Raw genomic sequence first — 16,541 nt, forward strand, 5'->3', positions numbered from 1 at the left:
AAATGGAAATGTATTATGCCTAGAATTTTGTTCTAAAATTATTTGTGTATCCTAGTGTCTGTCTGTTGAATAGAATTTGTCTTCCAATAAATCTACTAAAAATTTGAAAAGGAGTACCACTATGCTTCTTTATATTGCTAATCTAGACACTGTTGAGTACAATATTGTAATAACTATAAGCACTGAAGCTTAAATGAAACAATGGCAACATGTGTGAGGATGGAATTTTATTTAAAATTGTAAAATATAATGCCTTAATATTTACCCATAATTATGAGACTATCTAATATTCTTTTCATCCTTTAAGTCTCATTATATAATATGTCCCTAAACAGTGAAACCTTCCAGTAACTTACCAAAGAAAAAGTTTAATTATATTATTCTGTTCTTAGAATTATTTTTCTGATAATTAAAAACATATCTAAACCCTTGGCAAAAACAAACGCAATCAATTCAGTGTAACAGACTGAGCTTTAAACTGTACTTTAATTTTCAATTAACTGTAACCTACAGGTTAATTGAACCAAATTTAGAATTTTAAATGAGCCCTACAAAGGTTTTCAAATCAATTATAGAATGCATAGAAAAGTGGAGGTAAGTTTTGGGGAAGGTGTAAGGTAGTTAATGTGGAAAATGGTAAATGCTAAACAAAATGGTACTAAATGTACATGAAAGTTAAATTAACATAGTATAAAAGAGAATAGCTTAAATAAACTGGGATTCACATATTACAATAGCAAAGTCATGACCGAATGAACTGAAGACAAGAACAGTTCTGAAAATTCTCTTTTCAGCCTACTTCCAAAAGAAATAGTCAGGCTTTTTTCCTGTACATAGTTTTGAGCTTTGTCTATACCATATATAGTAGAAAAATAAATTCTTTAGCAACCTAGAAACAGTTTATAAAACTCTTAAAGTTTAATTTTCTTTGCCAGACATGCCAATGTTAAACTGACAGCTATAAATTAAAGCTATATAGACAATAGGTTATTAAGTAATATAGAACAAGTTAAGAATACTACATTTACCGGATTTTTCTTTTTAAAAATTACTGTACTTTCTTAATTCCTGTGTGCTTTGCAATAGGAATAATAGGGACTTTGTTTTCTTAGAAAAGATAATAACACATAAGAGTATAACACAAGTAAGATAATTTATAATATACATGTACTTCAACAGCAGCCTGGTTCATGTTGACATCTTGATTCTGAAGTTAAAATTAGAAGTATAATACCTAGGACATAACAGTTGGGAAAGACAGTATTTATTTTAGGGAAAAATGAGCAAATCAAACTCTTAGGAGCCTTGAATCTCAAAATCATCTATTTACTATAATACACATAAGACAACCTTAAAATTGCAGTATGAATGAAGATTACAACATGGACCAAAGAATTTCCTCTTCCTACAGAAAAATGTAACCTAACAATGAAAAACACAGCATTTTTTTCTTTCCAGAAAAAAATGGCATGGTTTGATAATAAACGAATTCTGAATGAAGCCTAAAAATATTTACCTATGCCACCTATTCTGAAATTTTTATCCATAATTTAGTGTTCTGGTTGTATCTTCACTAACCAAATGTTTAACCCCCAAAGCAGCAGTCATTTACAGCAAATCTGGTACCAACGTCAAAAGAAAAAACTGTTTTAAAAAATGGTGCAAAAGCATTTTGATTTTAGTACAACATATCACAGAAAAGAATATGAATACAAGTTTGCAATTTTATATATACATACTCCAAAGAGGCTGTCAGTACCCAAAGTATTTTTATTGCTATATTAGCAATGGATTTTTGGATATGTTTTAAAGGGCCACATAAAAATAGATTCAAGGAACAGATTAAATTGAAGTCCTAGATTAAAATGTTTGGTTTAAAGAATTTTCTACAACAAATTTCATGTTTATGTATGAAAAGTTATATAACCTTATATGAAAATGTCATGAAGTATTTTCTACACTATACTAAATGTATTTCCCAAGAGGGAAAAAATTAAAATATCTAAAATATATTAGATTAAGATTACAAGACCATCATAGATCTTTTGAACATGCATCTGTTTACAGAATTAACAGTATACAAGATGTTTATTTCATTATGGACCATAAAGAAATGAGCTGGTGACAACTATCCTTTGCACAACATTATCAACTCACTTTAGCCACAAGTATGTCCTTGGTATGCGTGTACAAGAAATATGTTCATTTACCCCTCATCAAATCATCCACAGGTTTACTTAGAAGATGAAGGTGCAGAAATATGTTAAGTGTATTTTTCTTTCTTTCAAACAACATCCCAAGCATGGCATAAGTAGCCTGAAATTATAAAATACTTAACTGGGCTTTTTGTTATCTACACAGATTGCTAAAATGTAAATTAAATTGCCCAAATTAGCACACCAAATAACAAAATCAGCCATAAGGCAGGCTGAAAAGCATTAAATGTTTCATATATGTGAGTTTTTAAATCATTTAATTTCTATAGAAAAATTTTATTCACAATATAATGTGACAGAAAATGCCACAGGAATGATATACTGATTGCAATAAGGTTGCATGCAACAGCAGCTTTGCATTTTATAGCTATTTTTGTTTATAAAAATTAAACCTCTCCAGTCATGCTTATCACATGGTCTTAGATTTGTAATGTAAGTGAGTAAGGAACACCATATAGTTCAAAGAGAAAATGTTTCATCATTCTGAATGTGAATTACCTGTAAGGAAAAATCAAGTATACTACTAAACCCTGAAACATGCATGCCTAGATTTGCTTTTTGTCAATTTCAGGCTGTCTGCAATCAATTCCTACTTATATAATACCAAGAGGATCTGTCTGTAACTGTGGTTGAATCAGCTGAGGTTGCAAGGGTGGAGGCAACTGAAGCGGTACCATTGGTTCCACCAACTGTCCTGGGTTTGAAGGTGGTGGAGGAGCCACAGTGTTCACAGTTTCTACAATTTCTCCATTATAAAAGAAAAACTGACACTGCTGAATGAACGTTTCAACAACAGATTGATGGATCTTAGTGGTAGACAGAAACTCTCGATTTTCAAAATCGGGTCTCATCAAGGTTGGCCAAAAACAGATGGATAAGTTGTCTGCTGTCATTAGGTTGATTTTATTTTGCTGACTAACCCTGAAATTATGATAGGAAAAAACAGTTAGAAACCAATCAAAATTCATGACAATTTAAGTATCCTAGATCTCAGATGATTTAGTTTTAAACCTTTTATCTTAACTTCAAATTTAAAACATTTTTCTTCTTATACATTCTAAGATGTTCAACTACATTCCAGTAACAGGAGACAGCAGTAAAATCCATTTCTTAGGAGAACCAAAGATAGTCTTCAAAAAAAAAAAATTGTTGTACCCAGCGGTTTTATAATTTACTTAGAGAAGCCTCCTTAATTTGTGTGGGGAAAAAAAAACACACACCTTTTTCTCAGAGTAAAGAGAACACGTGACAAATTTTAATGAGTTTCTGGTAACAGAAACAGAGAATTCTAATTGCATATACAAATTCCTTGACTATTACGAGAGATGAAGAGACAACTATGGTATGCCATCTCTTTGAACCTTGGAAAAACCAAGCTTTAGAAAAATTACTCTATCATAATGCCCCAACCAAGAGGCTTTTCAACTTACAAAAAAATTAGTTTCTACTACTGCAAAAAATAATTTTTTCAATCATTAAGTATTTGTACCTTGCTACAAATTTAATTTGAAAGACAAAAGTTCACAGAAACACATTCCACCTTAAAATTCTTAGGATTTAATAATAATTTACAAATGATCGATCATACGTTATTAACAGATTTACATCTAGTTCTTTAAATATGTGAGCAAGCACTTCTATCATTATCTGTAAGAAACAAGAAACATAAGAGGCAAATCTTGAATTATAACTCAAAATTATTACATTGAGAAAGAATCTTAGCTGACCCTCTTATTCCACACATAAAGAAATAGCCCAGTATGCAAGGTAGTGGGAAAATCTCATAATTAAATTTGCACATCAAAGTATTTTAAATATAAACCAAAGAATCTCCTCTCCCCAACCATAGGAATTGCTCATCTGAGGTAAAATATGTGCCTTAAATATATGTGTTCTATGGTAAAAGTTATTACTATCTGTTAAGAGTCAAAATTAGAATATTTAGAATAAAATTAACCTTCTGTTAAAATATAGTGGGCCTACTCAGGTGTTTCTATGCAGTAGGCAAGTATAGATTCTAAGAAAAGAAAAAAACCTTAAAGTTGAAAGACATGAGAGTATGGGCATCAGGTCTAATTGCTGGGTCAAAAATTGTAAAAGAAAGGTTCCAAATAAGAGATGAGGGTGGCCAGGGAAGGCTTCTTTGAAGAGGTAATGTTTGATGTATGAATTAAGAGTGATGGGCATTTGGGGGCACCTGGGTGGCTCGGGTGGTTGAGCGACTGCCTTCGGCTTGGGTCGTGATCCTGGAGTCTCGGGATCGAGTCCCGCATCGGGCTCCTTGCTCGGCGGGGAGTCTGCTTCTCCCTCTGACCCTCCCCCCTCTCATGTGCTCTCTCTTTCAAATAAATAAATCTTAAAAAAAAAAAACAAAAAACAGTGATGGGCATTTGGTAAAACGGTAGGAAGGGTAATTCAGTCAAAACAATGGTTCTCAACTTCAGTGTCTATCAGAACCTCCTGGAGGGCTTGTTAAAACACAGACTGGTAATTACCTCTGGGGTGGGACCTGATAATTTGCATTCCTAACAAGTTCTGAGGTGATGCTGCTGCTGCTGGTTTGAGGACTGCATTTTGAGAACTGAGGCAGTCACATTAAGATGTAATGACAGACAGGCACAAATTGATACTTTTGGTTAAGTGCTATTAGTTTAATACAGTTACCTGATGTGTACTTGGGGGAAATGGAAAAAAGGTATAACTGAAGAAGTTAGAACCAGACCACTTAAACAGTTTTTTCTTTAGGATATAGGATGTTATTCAATCAGAAAGATATATTTATAGAAAGATCATTCTGACATCAATCAAAGGAGGATCAAGAGGAAAACTGGCATGGAGAGAGCTTAATTACAAAGAAACTAGAGTTACCTAAATGAGAAATGATAATGGCTAAACTAAAGCCGTGGCAGAGGAACAAAAAGGAAAATAAATGAGGAGAAAAAATGGATTTGACACGGTAACTCACTGAATATGGAAGGTGAAAGAGAATATAGCAAAAGAGTAACTCTATGGATTAGTTTTTGCAATTTGTCAATCATCCATTATATATTTATTTCTCATTTATTTCCTATACTAGAATTTAAGTTCCATGAAATGAGTGATTGCTTTATTCACGTGCTATGTCCCTAGCCTTTGTAAGAATATCTGGCACACAGAGTTCCCATTACAGTCTATACTTAACTACAGAGTCCTACTACAGTCCTTTTAAAATTTAAGTCTGATGATGTTATTTCTCTGCTCTACTCTCCAGTAGTCCATCTACCATTAAGAGTAACTGGCATGCAATGCTATTTTCATTGAGACAAAGTCTAATTCCCCACATCCCCATAAATGTCAGTTGAAGTCAACAATGTGCTTAGTGACATACACCCATAAAGCAACTTCCTTATCAGTAAAACGTTTTGAGGATTAAAGCTTTTAAGCCTACACTCTGTGTGAATACTGTCCTATATGACCTCGCACTGTCTCTCTTCCCTTTCTGACCTTACCTCTTAACCCTGTCTATCCTTCTCTCTACTGGAATCACGAAGTCCTCGGCTATTCCTCAACCCATCATATATGCTTTTGTTGCGTGGCTGTATTACTGAAGCCAAGCACGAAAGTGTCTAAAATAATACTGATTGTGGGCTAGCACTGTGTTTCTTTGAACATGCTTTTCCTTTTGTCTTTTTTCCCTATTCTTTTAAATGAAGTACAATTCTTACTTCAGCACTTTAATCTGGCCAGACAATAATATGTTCACAAACCATCCTTACACTCCATATTGGGTAAGTTCTGGTAGTACCATGTACACATCTGTTATCATATCAAAAACCACTTGGTATGGTAATTTTCAAAAGATGATATTCCACTAATTATATGTTAATACTAGTATGCTGGTATTTTCTCAAGGAGGGAGACTTCAGAGAACGGTTACCAGAAATGTTAATATAATTTTATACTACATTGAGTGCAAAAATAAAACTTTAAACATTGGTTAATATTCTCTTTTAAGAGGTACAAACTGAAATATACTTAGGTTTTAGCACTGGTGTAGTTAAAAAAAAACCCCAAACTTCAGTTCATAAAGTGTCACTAAAAAATATTATGAATAGACTTTTGAAAAAATAAGCACAAATATTAATAATTGTTTAGTCCCAAGAACAACTTTGTGAGGTGTTATTTTTCTCATTTTTTATAGTTGAGAAAATGAAGACTTAAGCAAGGTAAGTAATCTGCCTACAGTCGCAGAATAAAAATGTTTCAAAAGCAAGCCTGTTTGACTCAACAGTCTGAGCTTTAAGCTATTATACAATACTTTCACTTAAGAAATGGCATTGTGAGTAGTATCATTTTAGAAAAAAGAATAAACTTCAAGCTTAACATACTTAGGGCTTTTAATACAGGATTAATGTCCTGCATTTCAGGTTAACAGTGTAGATAATAAGATGAATTTAAGTTTCTGATAAAAATTTCACTGTGTGGGCTATATCCAAACAAAACAGGCAAGATATACAAAAGTAACACAGTGTGATACAAAAAGCAAATGAAACAGTGGTTCTACTTATAAGATGTGTCACTTATTATGTGACACTGACCATATAATTTCCCTCTTTAAACTCAATTTTTCCAACTTCAAATAGGTTGATTTGGTTAATTATTTAAGAGTTATTTCATACCTAAAATTCCAAGATTCTACAGAAGAGAACTATTAAAGAATAACAGTAATAAAAAACAGGGGAGATGTACCTATTATACTATTCATGTAATCATTAAATGTACTAAAAGAGTCATACAACACCTTTCTTTAAACAAGTTGATGAAATATCTTAAAAATCCGGAAAAAATAGAACCAAAATTGAACTGTATGTTTAAATTAGTTTGCCTCCTTTTCTCTCAGAATTTATCAAGTCTGAAGTTTGAATGAAATTTATAGTGCATTTGCAAAAACAAAAAATAAAAATACCTGTTTAGATGTGTTATTACATATCTAAATACATCATAGTTTACAGGATGAAATTTCTTAACAATTTCTTTCAATGCATGAAGACGTTCTGTTTTATCTGGGATTTCTGTAAAATTAGAGAGAAATCTGTTAAAATTCATACGTTTATAAATATTCGATAAAGCTTCCCGGTTTGCTTATTGTAAAAGATAATGAACAATCTGTTTGAAGCACATTAGGATAGGTAAACAAAAACAAAATATTCTAAAGAACCTGCTAAATACATTATCATCTATTACAACAGCCTTTCTGCAAATAAAGCTAATCAGAGGTCTAAGTGACTCGGAGACAGTGAAAAAAAAAAAATACTGAGTAAGTATTTATTTTCCTACCTTTTTCAAAAAATGACTGAAGACACGAGGCGAAAGTTAATTTGACTTTAAAAAATTTAAATACACGTTTAATACCATACACAGGTTAATATTTTACGGAAATACATTACAGATACATTCATTTGACGAGTTCATTTAATTTTCTTAAAAAGCCTTTGAGTTTGAATCAAAAATGTAAATCTCAAATTTCTAGTACAGTGACCTTCAAACTTCTAGAAGCACTGAGTCACTTGAGAGACCAGCTAAACCTAAGTATTCCTGGGGAATACTCCCGAGATTCTGATTTTATTTATTTGGAGGAAAATACATTTAAGAAAGAGTCTTATAAGCTAAATTTTTATTAGCTACATGTTCTAGTGCGAGACTGATTTTAACACATAGCAATCAATATATAAAACCCACCATCATCATCCCTCTCCAAAAAAGGAGGCTTATAACTTACTTGCTGCTTCCAATAACTCTGGATGAAGAGAATATGGAATTAAAGGGTCTGGCAGATCTGCAAAGAAAGCTTTAAGAGCTCCAGCTACAGCATTTACTGTTACTTCCATTGATACTAGACTGATATTATGATCTACAAGACAAAAATTTAAATTTAAATTTATAAAATAAAATTCTGATTTATTGTAAGAGAAGTAAGCTAAACAGGTACTTGTAGATCCAAATTTTTAGAATCTTCTCATCAGCCATGTTTCTTTACAGGGTGATACATCCCTCCCCCACTGTTTTAAGTTTGCCTGACATAAGGAAAGAGAGAACCAAGCAAGAAGCATCTTCTATCACAACAAAAAATGCTGTTAGGCTTATTAGTATGCTGAAGAACATTAGTTTTCACTAACATCTATCTTTTAAAATATTTTGTTTATATAAGCTATTTAAAAAGGCAATAAGAAAACAGACAAAAGACAGGAATTAAGCACACAAATCTGAGTTACACCTTCTAATTTATGCTTAATTTTTTATATGAAATACTTTTAATTTCAACACTTATCAGTGAAATTCTGACTAAAAAAAGACTGGAAAATACTAACGATGTATCATAAGGTTAATCTGCTATTAAAAGAATCAATATTTTCCTTTTACAAGTACAATGGATACTTTTGATGGAAAATGTACAAACACAGACCAACAAGAGAAAAAAATTACCCCATACCTAGAGACAATCACTGTTTATACTTTATTTTAGCATATTTCCTTTCAGCTGTTTCCCACTTATTAAAAAAATAAATCAGACAAATCATACATTTTATACTGGATTTCATTTTTAAGGCATTACCTAAGATCATTAAAATTTCACAAGCAACTTTTTAACTTTTCTGTGTGCTAGATAACATTTAATTGTAATATAACTGAAAAGCTGAAAGACTAGTACTAAGAACCTACATATATCCTTAACCCATTATTAAACTTTTGCCCTAAATAGTTTTAATGACCACAAAATATGCCCCCAGATTTAACAATATACATAATATTTTATTACTGAACATTTGGATTTCATTTAAAAACATTAAAGATACTATGATAAACACTTTTATATACTAAAGCTTATTTTATTAGGCTACATTCCTTGTAACTAGCTATCTGAAGAATATTTAATATGGTCATACAGAAAACTCTTCATTATCTCATTATTCATCACAGTTCCTCTAATCACTCCCATTCTAAATATGAAAAAGTTAGGATTAAGAAAAATTAACTCCCCTATGGCACAAAGACAGTAAGTGGCAGAACCAGAAAATAAAAGCAGGCAGTCTAATTAAAGAGGCCTAGTACTGACCACTACCCGTTCCTTCATTATTTTAAGGGAAATTGCACAAATCTGGTATTATAAAGTTTCAGTTTATCCAACAAAATGTTTTTAAAAAATTAAGTACAATATATACAATATACTTTTAAAGCAAGGAAAACACACACACCACTCAACAACTGACATTTTACCATTTCAACACACACAAATCTACATTATTTTACATGGTTATCTAGTAGTCTGCTTATAAGCACAGTGGGTAGGCCCTCTCCTTTTTAAAAAATTTCAGACAATGCTGCAATGACTACCCTTTCAAGTATATCTTTGTAAGCTTACACTAAGACTTTTGTAACATAAATATTTGTAAGTGGAATTTCTCTAGCAAAGATACCTGAATTTTAATAGATATACATGAATTGCCTCTCAAAAGGCAACATACCTGCTTGTCTATACTCTATCAACAATCTTTTTCGCTGATAATAAACACATAAAAACCAAATCTTTTTGCTTTAATATTTATATCTACAAATCATAGAGACAGAGCATATTTTCATAAACTTGGTTGGTCACTTTCTTCTGATGTGAACTGCTTATCTAGCTTAGATAATATTCCATAACTTCCTCAAGTTTATAGTTTGTCTCCTGATTTTATGTTTTATCCACTATCTCACACAGAATTTTTACATTTTTAGGTAGTCCAATTTATTATCTTGTGTATGCTTTCTAGGTTTCGTATCAAATTTAGGCCTTTCCATACTCTAAGATTATAAAAATATTCACTCCTTTTTCTCCATAATGTTCAGTCTTCATTTTTCGTATTTAAAACTTTGATTTCTTACAGAATTTACTCTGAGTAGGGAACTGTTTTGTTTTTATTCCTAATGGTTAGTTGGCCCTACAGCATGAAATAAAATTTTAATTGCATCTTTAAATAAGTACTCTCTCTGCTATACAAAGATGCTGGTATGTCATAAGTCAATTTATTATTGCTTTTCTAATTCTGGCAATGGATTTATAGCTTTTCTATTTCCTGACTGTGGTATTTATTCTATCACATACTTCTAATCCTGTTTCAAAACTCTTTCCCTTCAAAATCCCACATCCTTAGAAAATCAATCTTCCTACCATGAAATATCAATAAGGAAAATAATTTTAAAATGCTTTTATTTTATATGCCATACCTTGATCAAACTGCTTTTGAATATTGTCTTGATCAGTTTTGTTCCCACTAACACGGTAGAGTCCTTCAGTACATAATCCTAAAAGAAAAAAGAAATATACAAGCTTTTATACATACATACTTATCTACAACAAAAAATATACTTAAGTTTATGTACATCTTAGTGACTTACAAAAATATGGTGGTAAACTGTTAAGAATTTAATTTTTTTGAGCATTTCTTTTTAAATTCTCAATGGACTACTTTTTCTGTTTAACCATTTAGGACACCCAGGTTCCATGCAAAATGAGAAGACAAGTTTCTCCCTATTTCTCCCACCAAATACAGCTAAAATTCCTGAGCATAATATATAGAAAGTCAAAAGACTGGTAGAGAGAAAGTAAGCTATCTAAGGACCCTGGAACTTGAAGAACAATAGGACAGTGAGTTCTCTGGGTTTTCTTTTTGCCTCATATATACTGGATTGGGCAACAGAAGCCTGCAACCCAGAAATACCACTCACTAAGCACAGGCAAAAAAGAAAAACTAACAGAAAACCAACCACAACAAGAAAAACCTGCTTTCTCTAGTGAAATATGTGGCCTTAGAAAGCAAAACAAAACAAACAAAAACAAACAAAAAAAGAAAGTAAAACAAAACATTTTTTATTATAACTGCCCTCCTCTAGCCAAAGACCATGAAACCCACTCCTCACATACATCAGTTGTGACCAAGTAGGGAGATTAGAATTCCACTTCTGCCCAGCAGTAAGAAAGGCACCCCTTCCCCTCCCTGGAATGTCACTAGAGGTGAATGGAGACTAGATCCTGACAAAAGAGGGAAACTACCCTCCCCACCATGGCAGTGTCAGTAGAACCCTATGGAGACCAAGTAGGGCATCCGGACTTCCATCCCCAACTTGAAGTAATGAAGCAGCTCTCCTTCCCTGCTTGTGCAGTGTCAGAAGAGGCCTACTAAAACAGAAGATCCAAAATCTCATAGCATAATATCCAAAATGCCTGGGATACAATAATAGGCTAAAATCATTCATCATACCACAAATGAAGAAAATCTCAACATGAATAAGAAAAGACAATTAACAGACACCAATACAAAGGCGTCAGTTGTGGAATGATCTGACAAGGATTTTATTTTTTTATTTATTTATTTTTTTAAAGATTTTATTTATTTATTTGAGAGAGAGAGAGTGAGAGAGAGCACATGAGAGGGGGGAGGGTCAGAGGGAGAAGCAGACTCCCCGCCGAGCAGGGAGCCTGATGCGGGACTCGATCGAGGGACTCCAGGATCATGACCTGAGCCGAAGGCAGTCGCTTAACCAACTGAGCCACCCAGGCGCCCTGATCTGACAAGGATTTTAAAGCAGCTATCATAAAATATTTCAACAAGCAATTATAAATACACTAGGAACAAAAAATAGAAAGTTTCAGCAAAAAATCAGAAATACAATAAGAACTGGAAATTTTAGAACTAAGAAGTAACAGAACCAGACAGACCTTGAAGATAAATCAATAGAAATTACAGAGTCTAAACAACATAAAGAAATTATACTGGAGAAGAAAAAAAAAAGAAAGAAAGAAAAAAGAAAAGCCCCAGGGACTTGTAGACAATAACAAAAGATCTAACATTTATATGTCACTGGCCAAAAGTCTATAGCTATTCTCTATGTTCAATAGGAAGTTCCTCAAAGCATTCTAAAAGAAACTCAATTTGATAAGGCATTGTACTCTTATTGTACTCTCGTTACAGGAGTAACAACAACCACCAATACCACCACCACAACAACAAAAACCCAAAACAAGTAATCAATGAAAAAGGAGATTATTTCAAACATTCCTTGACCAATGTCACAGCTTTTGCACGGGACAATGTATTATTAATTCCTTCTACTTTCCTACCTAGTTATTAGAATTACTTTAGTCTTTTTTTTTTAAGATTTTATTTATTTATTTGACAGAGAGAGCAAGAGATCACAAGCAGGGGGAGTAGGAGAGAGAGAGGGAGAAGCAGGCTCCCCGCTGAGCAGGGAGCCAAATGGGGGGCTTGATCCCAGGACTCGGGGAACATGACATGAGCCGAAGGCAGACGCTTACCTGACTGAGCCACCCAGGCATCTTAGTCTTTACAAAGAATACACAATAGGAAAGAATGAAGTTTATCTCATGCTGGAGGAAAAGTTAATACTCAGAAATCTATGAACATAAAAGGGAGCAAAAATCCAATGACAAAGTTTCATGGCTAAAGTTGTATTTTTAAATGTTATAAAATTTTACTGACATAGTCACAACAAGAATTATTCTGTAATGAATGAAAGAAACCAGTCACAAAATAATTTATTTTGTATGATTCCATTTATATCAAGTTCTAAAACAGGTAGTACTTACTTATAAGTGGGGGATGGGGTAATCAGAAGAGGTTATCTTGGGTGGTTGGAAAACTAATTTGGGAACAGACATAAAGGATGATGAAAATGTTCTGTCTCTTGACAGGTATGTGGATGAAACAGGGGTATGCATTTGTCTCAACTCAATCTAAGTGTACCCTTAAGTTTGGTGCACTTCACTCTATGTAACTGGACCTTAAAAATTAAAAACAAACAAACAAACAAACTGGGAGCCACTTACTGAACTCTACTTAATAGGTTTCAAATCTAGGGTGTAATGGAGACTTTTGCACATTCCAGACTTGAGCAAATTAGTAAATACGCGGAGAATAAAAGGAGCAAGGATTCCCACTGTTGGAGAAGGAAATTACTAATAAGAGGAAATAGAATTAAATGTACGTTGTGGCATTAGACTGAAATTGAAAGTAACAGCAAAAATTCATGGTTTTTAATAGACTGCTAAAGAAGTAAGTACAGATACATACAGACATATATTTCTGAGCTTTCCTAGCCTTTTCTGCTAAGATGGTCCATAAACAGCCCCAATATTGGTTTCTAAATACCATTCTTTACCGAAACAAACCAGAGCAATCTGGAGCAAAGGCTGATGCCAAAGTTCAATCAGAAAAAGTATAAGCCAAGCCTGGTGCATCTTGTGCCAGAAAACTGAAAAAGTACTTAGAATTATGGGGACATATCTTAAAAGGACACAGAAGCCATGAAGGAGACTAAGTTACAATGATCTGAATATCAAAATATATAAAAACATTAATGGATTATAACCCATTGACTATATTAAGGATGAATGAATCCATAACAATATAAACAAAAAATTAATAAATTAAAGTTTTAACTTCAGTGATGAAGTTTGGTAGATATAGCACCAAATAATCAAAATTAATAACACCTATATTGGGGCAAACTGACATTTTGTCTCAACAGATATGATGTACTTAAAAAGACATATCACCCTGGTGGTATTTCTAACAAAAAAATGTAATTCAAATCTAATAATGAGGAAGCATCACACAAACTCAAATTGAGGAAGAAAGAGTAGTTCATTTGTATAGTGAAATGTCAACCAATAACCACAGGAGAAATTTAAAAAATCAATGAAGGGTGACTTGGTGGCTCAGTTGGTTAAGCGGCTGCCTTCGGCTCAGGTCATGATCCCGGAGTCCCAGGATCGAGTCCCGCATCGGGCTCCGGGCTCGGCAGGGAGTCTGCTTCTCCCTCTGACCCTCTCCCTTCTCATGCCTTCTCTCTCCCTCAAATAAATAAATAAAATCTTTTTTAAAAATTTAAAAAAAAATCAATGAAGACTAAAACTAGTGGCTAAAGGTCTGATGATAATTTCAAAAACTCTTTTGAATTAAAGGGGTTTTAAAAGACTAAAAGAACACTAAATGCAATGCACCTAAATTAAATTATATCCTAGACTGCCCCTCTCATAGAGTTAAATGGCCCAAAATGTCAATAATGCTGAGGTTGACAACCACCAACATAGTGATAAGCATTTAATATTTCTCGCTAAATAAAAATTTTAAGGTACTTAATCATACATGCTAAAAATCTTGCCTTCCATTCACTAATAACTAAATGATGTATAATAAACAAACAAAAAACACCCCTAACTCACTTACCTAGATGTGAATTATCAAAGTTTAACTTGGACTTAAATCACCCGAAATATCTATCGTGGGCCTTCAAACAATAAAGGCATTAGAAATCTATTCCAAAATTCCAAAACTAAATATAAAAGTTTAGAAATTTTGAATGATAACTTTTAACCAAGTATCCTCTTTTTTTTCTTTTGTTAGAAAAGTACCTAACCCTTGTGCTGTACAAAGTTCTTGGTATCTGAAAATGGTCTATCTGAACTGCTAATACAGGATATAAAACAGAGAGTTTCACAGACTGTTTCTGTACACCTTCGGGTTGAAATAATCCTAAATCATAAAAGAGATTACAAAGTAAGGTATGTAGATAACCCATAAATTAGAAAAATATGTCCATGGGGAATGGCATCAGTAAGAGATGGAGATGGGAATTTCAGGGCTTGGTTCCCCCCAGAAAAGCAACTAATGAGCTGTCAAAAAGTGTCAGAATCAATTTTTGCAGAACTCTGAAATCTGGTAAAAAAAAAAAAAAAAAAAAAATCATCACAACCACTAAAAGGCTTGGTGAAGAAAGCAGCTTCTAACTGTCCATCTACCATACCCCTACACTTCAGATTGGCAACGACCATAATGATGCAGCCTGTGCTCTGGGCAAAGATTGCAAGTGCCAGAGGGAGCAACAGAGATCTTATTCTCAAAGAAATGTGGTGATAGGTTTTCACCTGTCTCCCAGATGAACAGCACAAGGGCTTGCTTGTGTTTCACTCAACTTGAAGTGTCCCCAGGGGTGAGGTACTTTCACTGGCATTTAAAGGCACAAGTATTAGCTGTAGCAATTTGGAGCAGGAGACAACAGTCAGGACAAGCAAAGGGAGGGAAAGCCTGTGATGGAAGATGTTGGCATGGGAGACATTGGCAGAATTACAGCTTTTAAAAAGCTCCTACATAATACTGGGGAATCAAGAAGTCCACATGCATGCCCAGGGCTAGATACATCCTCAGAAAATGCCTGACAAGATTAGAAACTTTCATCTCTAGGCTGACCACAGGCTCTGCTCAAGCTGGAAGTGAAGGCTCAGGCAGAGTTATAAACGGCTTGGGTAAGTGTTGAAAGAATGCCCCAATAAAATCTGCAAAGACTTGGAAAGGACTTTTTCCAATGACTTTCAGGCATTTAAACAAACTGTCAAAACACTAGCTAACCACTAATCTAATGGGGTACAGACGTCAGTGGCCACAAATGACAAAAAATACACACTTTACAACAGTATTTTAGGAAAGTCACCAAACCAGCAAACATAGCCAATAAACAACAAGAGAAACCCTGCTGAGGAGGAGAATCTGATTTCCAGAGATACCACAATATTCAAAACCCCAAAATACGTTTTCAACAACATTTTAAGAGACATAGAAATAAACAATATAGTACACCCAAGAAACAAGAGAAATAAACAGAAACTGTTCATGAGGAAACCCAGTCTTTGCATCACACAAAAACTTTAAATCAACTGTTTAGAAAAATGCATTAACAAAGAACTGAAAGAAACCAGGAGAACAATCACAACAAATAGTGAGTATCAATAAATAGATAAAAATTACAAAAAGAACTAAAGAGAAATTCTGGATCTCAAAATTAGAATAAAGAAAATGAAAAATTCACTACAGAGGGGCGCCTGGGTGACTCAGTCAGTTGAGCGTCTCACTCTTGGTTTTGGCTCAGGTCGTGATCTCATGGGTCATGGCACTGAGTCCTGATCAGCAGGGAGTCTGCTTGAAGATTCTCTCCATGTGTGCGCTCACAAATCAATCAATTCTAAAAAAATTCACTAGAGAGGTTTAAGAGCAGATTTTATCTGCAGGTAGAAGAAATAGTGAACTTAAAGACTGGTGGGTTGAGATTATCTATTTTGAGAGAATGAAGAAAAATGGACAAAACCTAAGAGATTTCTGGGGCACCATCAAGTTTACCAACATATGCACAAGGGCCTTCCTAGATGGAAAGGAAAATATCTGAAGAAATAATGGCCAGGGGTGCCTGGGGGGCCTCAGTAGGTTGAGGGTCCAGCTTTTGATTTGGGCTCAG

At 33.7% G+C, this 16,541-nt stretch overlaps 1 protein-coding gene across 3 annotated transcripts in view; it reads right to left on the reverse strand.

Moving 5' to 3' along the window:
* Positions 1-209: 209 nt before the first annotated feature.
* Positions 210-16,541, reverse strand: part of LOC118002910 (rho GTPase-activating protein 5) — a 78,972-nt gene continuing 62,640 nt past the window's right edge. For all 3 annotated transcript variants that reach the window (XM_034993516.1, XM_034993517.1, XM_034993515.1), the window contains exons 4-7: positions 10,461-10,538; positions 7,975-8,106; positions 7,162-7,267; positions 210-3,137 (exon numbers count right to left, since the gene is read on the reverse strand). In XM_034993516.1, coding sequence (XP_034849407.1) covers positions 2,810-3,137; positions 7,162-7,267; positions 7,975-8,106; positions 10,461-10,538 — 644 coding nt within the window. In that variant the 3' untranslated portion in view covers positions 210-2,809. The remainder of the gene's footprint in view (positions 3,138-7,161; positions 7,268-7,974; positions 8,107-10,460; positions 10,539-16,541) is intronic.

This window comes from Mirounga leonina, unplaced genomic scaffold (genome assembly GCF_011800145.1).
Source record: "Mirounga leonina isolate KUSES-001 unplaced genomic scaffold, KU_Mleo_1.0 Mir_86, whole genome shotgun sequence".
Classification (NCBI taxonomy): Eukaryota; Metazoa; Chordata; class Mammalia; order Carnivora; family Phocidae; genus Mirounga; species Mirounga leonina.